Source organism: Cnephaeus nilssonii (genome assembly GCF_951640355.1).
Source record: "Cnephaeus nilssonii genome assembly, chromosome: 5".
Classification (NCBI taxonomy): domain Eukaryota; kingdom Metazoa; phylum Chordata; class Mammalia; order Chiroptera; family Vespertilionidae; genus Cnephaeus; species Cnephaeus nilssonii.
The window spans coordinates 50,567,921-50,573,920 of record NC_137076.1 but is presented as its reverse complement, the minus strand read 5'-3'; the positions used below and the strand labels follow the sequence as shown (position 1 = coordinate 50,573,920).

The 6,000-nt window shown below is 48.9% G+C and overlaps 1 protein-coding gene across 5 annotated transcripts in view; it reads left to right on the top strand.

Annotated features, from left to right (window-relative positions):
• The first annotated feature begins 1,464 nt into the window (after positions 1–1,464).
• LOC307099815 (uncharacterized protein) overlaps positions 1,465–6,000 on the top strand; it is a 96,691-nt gene continuing 92,155 nt past the window's right edge. The window contains exons 1-2 of one of the 5 annotated variants that reach the window (XM_079771798.1): positions 2,081–3,576; positions 3,728–3,908. In XM_079771798.1, the coding sequence (XP_079627924.1) occupies positions 3,890–3,908 (19 nt within the window). In that variant the 5' untranslated portion in view covers positions 2,081–3,576; positions 3,728–3,889. The other 4 variants (XM_079771796.1, XM_079771800.1, XM_079771799.1 and 1 more) reach the window with 4 other exon arrangements.

Sequence of the window (6,000 nt, the reverse complement as noted above, 5' to 3'; positions counted from 1 at the left end):
CTTGTCAAAGTGTTGCCCAAATAAAACTTGCTGTGTGCTCCTCCCTCCTTATGACCATAAGGTTTTTCCATGATCAGCCCCAGAATCACTACATTCAGCAAGATAGGCCTTGCCTCCGCGGGGAGAAAGAAATGACCTTCATAAAACTGAAATAAATCAAGTTGTTAATTTGGTCATGGCCTTACACATCCTCTGCGCCTCTTCTTTGTGCTCTTGTTCCCCTTCAGACAGCTACACTGTTTCCAAAGTAGGAGCAAAGAGGGTTTGGTGGTACTGGCGCCCCTGGTTATGCCTTCCCAAAGCATCCTGGGGGCCTGGCCACAAAAGGGATGAAGCCCTTTAAATATGCTATGCCCAACTCAGGGAGGAGTTGTCCCAGCTGGTGGCAAACCTGCTGGACCTTAGGGTGGCTCTGAGTTCAGTCTCAGGCCCCCTTATGGCCAGTGGAGTGCAGGAATGGTGGAGCAACTTGGAAAGACCGTCCCACCCAGTGCTAAGCCTGAGGAAGGAACGGAGGGACTGGGCCTAAAGCCCAGGGGCTCAGTATGTGAAGGTTATGAAAGCGTCACACACTTTGTAGGCAATTCCTTCTCCTTCGGTATGACTCGCATCTCCCCTGCCGTGGTAGTTAAGGATCAAACTGGCTGCTAGTGTCTTGCCTGCGCCCATTTCTAGCTCCATTATTAGCCTCTCTGTGCCTAAGTTTCCTTGCCTGTAAGATGGAGACAATAGCAGTACCCACCTGTTTGGTTTGTTGTGGGGATTACATGAGATCATAGTTATTATTATTATTTGTTTATTTATTTATTTTTTCTAACTGGGGAGTGTACCCTGAGAGCTGGGAGTGTGGATACCGGAGCCAGACTGCCTGGGTTTCAATTCCAGCTTTATAACTTCTAGCTGTGTGGCCCTGGGAACCGGACTTACTTCGCTGTGTCTTGAGTTTCCTCAGTTGTGCTCTGGGGATCATTGTATTATCCATCTCGTTGGGTCGTTCTATTTAATGTGTTAATAAATATTAAAAAATTTAAAACATGAACTCAAAAGCCTGCAAAGTAAATAAAATAAGTTAAAGCTCTTAGATTAGTTTCTTGTAGATAGTTTCTTCACTGGCCTGGCTGTAGAAGGGAGGCTGGCATTGTTATAATTCTCTAGCTCCTTGGAAAAGAAGTCAGGGGCCCCCATATCTTTAACTTAATGGATTTTTTTCTTTTTTTTTTTTCCTTCTCAGACTCAGAATTTGAAAGGGAATGGGGCGTGAGGATCCTTGGACGGAACAGAGGAGAGGAGTTGAACCAGCAGCCCTTCACTTCTGTTCCGTAGTGATGATTGTCGCAGTCACTGGAGCTGCAGCCCTGGGCGGCAGGACTGGGGCCCCGCGGCCCGGGCTTCGGGCGCGGGTGGGGCGTGGCCAGGAGGGGGCGCGCGGGGCGCGGTTACTCCCCGGAGCGAACGCGAGGGCGGCCGGGCTCTCGGGTGCGGAGCGCGCGCCATGAGCTGTGCCGGACCGCTGTGCCCGCTGCGGGCGGCTGTCGGGCTCGGGCTCGGGCTCCGGCTCGGGCTCCGGCTCACGCGGGCGGCCGCCTGGGGCGCAGGGCGCCGGGCACTGGGCACGCGGGCGGAGGCCGGCGCGGGTGAGCAGCTGGGGCCGCGGGGCTGCGCCGTGCGTATCGGCTGCGCCTCCGCCTTCTGGGGAGACACGGCGGCTTCAGGTAACGGGGCCGCGATCTGCGCCGGCGCTCACTCCACCGAGCCGCTTTCTGCCCGCTTCCCCGGAAGGAAAGGTTGGAAGGGAGGCGCGAGGGGTCAGCTGCGGCCCTGGAGGGGACACCACGTGTGGGGACTCGCTCCCGGAGTCAGGGCGCTGGGAACTCTGGAAGGTTTCGAGCCCCGCGGCTGGGCTTTTCTGCGCCATGCGTCCCAGCCTGGTGGCGACCTTTCTCCTCTCCCTAGGCCGAGTGGGCCAGGGGCCAGCGCTGGCTCAGCCTCTCCCTGGAAAAGCGCCCGCCTTCCCCTCTTTCCTGGCCCTGGACCGTCAGCCACTCCCTCCGCTCCAACCTGAGGAACAAGTCAGTTCAGAGCCAAATCCGCCTTTTCCTCCACCCGCCCCCGTCTTCCCTTTGGAACGCCTCACTTTCCTCGCCTGCAAAATCGTCAGCGGGCTTGGGCAGCAGCGTGACTCCTTGGTTGTTGGTGGTTGTGATTTGAGGGGAGCAGTTGGGACTGTAAAATGGGCATTATACCTAAACTAGAGGCCTGGTGCATGAAAATTCATGCACTCGGGGGCGGGAAAGATCCCTCAGCCTGGCCTACACCCTCTCGCAGTCCAGGACCCCTCTGGGATTGTCCACCCGTCAGCCTAGGCCCACTCCCCGGGGGATCGGGCCTAAGCTGGATGTCACACATCCCTCTGGTAGCCTGGGAGTCCTCAGGGGATGTCCAACTGAAGCTTAGTCCCATGGGGAGCAGGCCTAAGCCTCAGTCGGACATCCTTAGTGCTGCTGAGGAGGCGGGAGAGGCTCCCACCACCTCCACTGTGTTCACAGCTGTCAGCCTGGCTTGTGGCTGAGCGGAGCTTCCCCTGTGGGAGCGCACTGACCACCAGGAGACAGCTCCTGCATTGAGCATCTGCCCCCTGGTGGTCAGTGCATGTCATAGCAACTGGTCGTTCCCTGCCGTTCTGCTGTTAGGGTCAATTTGCATATTACCCTTTTATTATATAGGATGGTTTAGGACTCTCTTGTGCCTCTGGCCCCCTAGAAATGTTAGAGTTTTTAAATCTTAAAATGAAAATTTAATTTAAAACTAAAACCTATAGTAAAAATGTATTCTCCCTCTTCCTCCTTTTGGGCACCTTGATAAAAAATCAGGTGGCTCTTGCTGGATAGAGCATCTACCTGCTGACCGAAGAGTCCCGGGTTCGGGTTCGATTCCTGTCAAGGGCACACATACCTTGTTTGCAGACTCCTCCAGGCCTGGGCCCTGGTGAGGGCTCATGCAGGAGTCAACCAATCGATGTGTTTCTCTCACATCGATGTATCTCTCTGTCTTTCCCTCTCTCTTCCACTCTCCCTAACAATCAATGGGAAAATATCTTCAGGTGAGGATTAAAAAATAAAAAATTAGGTGAAGGAAAGAGGGTGGGGAATCAGATCCCCATTATTCAAGCCCTGATTATACATAGAGCTAATAACATATGGGAATGGGGCCTGGAGGAATTTATTGATCAATTTATTTACATGGAAGTCATCTAGTGAAATACTATGCCCAGAGAATTCCCTTGGAGGAGATGTAAGCATTTCTCTGTATTGCAGTGTGTTTTGACACCTGGGCTTGCTGTGGTTGCAGGGTCTGCCTATTTCATTTGAAGGGTATTGTCTCTGTCTCACTGTCATTGTGCCCCGAAATTCTAATATTGATGTTTATTCCTTTTTGTTTAAGGTCTTAATGTTCTTTTAGAGGTCTCCTTCTGCATCACAGTTACCAAGGGGAAGTTGACATCATAATATGTTATTGAAGAAGAGCCTGCTCTGGGATTCAAGAAACATGACTAACTTCTGAAGGCTTGTGTTCAGTGTGGGTTCTGGGCCCAGTTCTGCTGCTAATTGGCTAATGATATGTGATCTTGGTGCTCAGTTTATTTAATCTCTTGGAACTTCGTTTTTCTTTTCTTCTTCTTTTGTTGTTGTTAATCCTCGCCCAAAGATATTTTTCCATTGATTTTTAGAGAGTGGAAGGAAGGGAGAAGAAAGAAACATTGATGTGAGAGAGACCTACCGACTGGTCGGGGCCGGATATCCCCAGTTGGGGCCGGTCTTCCGCACCCTCCTGGTGGGGTTGGAGATCGAACCTGCAACCAGGTACATGCCCTTGATTGGGAATCGAGCTCATGACCCTTCTGTGCACGGGTTAGTGCTCTAACTACTGAGCATGCCGGCCAGGCCAGAACCTTGTATTTCTTATTTCAGAGAAGCTGGGACTAATAACCTCCACCCATTTAGCCAATGACTCCTAAACTGAGGAGTCAATATTGGCCCTCCTATTCCTTGACCTATCAGTAGTAGTATTAACTAAATCGATCACTGTCTCCTTAAAATGCTTTCTTCTTGAAGTCTTGTGAAGTCTTCCTTCTTTCCTGCCCCTTCCTTCTCAGTCTCCTTGACTAGTTCCTCTTCTTCTTAAAAGCTAAAGTTTGGAGTGTCCCAGGCATAGGTGCTCTCTATAATATTTAACATCAGTACCTTGGAAGACTCTACATTGATGTCTCCAACATGGACTTTTCCTGCTCTAAAACCCATGTTAGGATATCCAGCTGCCTTCTTATGCAGTTGGATTTTACCACTTGTGCCTGTTTGAATTTTGCACGGTTGCTGAACATCTTGGCATAAAGTCCCAAAGTGAGATATTTCTTCCTCCTCTGAAGTCACTGATGAAAGATTCTGTTCCATGTGCTGTCTGTAGAATGGCTTAGCTGGAGATTGATGGACATTTCGGATGGTACTACTTATCCTAACATAGTTGCTTGTGACCTTTCTGAGCTCACCTGTTGTGGAGAAATACTAGTAACATAGCATTAATTATAGGGCCACTTATCTTTCAATAATTCTCCTATTTTAATCTTTTTTTTGTATGTACATCATGTCTGAGTTTACTCTTTTATGATGGTAAGAGCCATCTATCTGTCTTATATGGTACTAGAGGCCCAGTGCACAAAATCGTGCACCGGTGGGGTCCCTCAGCCTGGCCTGCAGGGATCGGGCCGAAACCAGCTCTCCGACATTCCCCGAGGGGCCCCGGATTGCAAGAGGGCGCAGGCCAGGCCGAGGGACCCCACCGTTGCACGAATCCATGCACTGAACCTCTAGTATGCATATGAAATCTTTGGTTAATCTCTTACTGCCCTCCCCCTCCCCCTTCCCTCTGAGATTCATCAGTCTGTTCCATGTTTCCATGCCTGTGGTTACTGCTTCTGCGTTGAGCGTCATAGCTACTGGTCGGATGGTCGCCTAGGCATATATATATATATATATATATATATACACACACACACACACACACACACACACACACCGTATTTTATTTTCTGGCGTATAAGACCACTTTTTAACCCAGGAAAATCTTCTCAAAAGTCGGGGGTCGTCTTATACACCGGGTGTCATCTTATAGGGCGGGTATATCCCAAACTCTATATTTTAACTGGAAAAGTTGGGGGTCGTCTTATACGCCCAGTCGTCTTATACGCCGGAAAATACAGTATATATTAGTTGCATTATACTGGGAAAAATATGTAAATGACTATCTCAATAATTAATAAATACTTCCAACTCTGTGTTTATTTTATGGAGTCATGTAAGACTTGGCTTTGTCAAGTCCCTAACCTAGTGGAAAATGTTTCTACTTGTGAGAAACCTTTGCATAGAATCTTTACAGTAGGTTTTAGGGATTTCACCATGCCAAAATAAAGAATTCTGTGGCAGTTAATAAGATTCAAGGCTTAAGTAATCCTTGGTTATGCCATGATAGCTTATGAAAAATGAGAGATATGAAGAAACCTTCAAGAAGAGCTGATTTGAAATGTACTCTCATGTAAACAACCAACTTTTGCTAAGTACCATTAGGTACAAAGCTGAAGACAGGGACACCAGATTACGACAAAGCTCCTACCCTTAAACACACACTATTTAGGACAGTGATGGGCAACCTTTTGAGCTTGGTGTGTCAGACTTTGCCAAAAAACTGAGCATAACTTGGGCAGTGTGTCACTTTGAGGAAAAAACTAACTCCAAGACTCTAGTCGCAAATGTTTCATCCTCAGGAGCAGCAAATGTTTCATCCTCGGCATGCGGCCGTGTGTCATCAGAAATGGCTACGCGTGTCAGTGCTGACACGCGTGTCATAGGTTCGCCATCACTGATTTAGGAGGACAGCATATCTTATGATAGCATTTTTCTTTAGACTTTTATGTCTCTTGTGTTTTACTTTGAGAATTGCCTTCAAGGT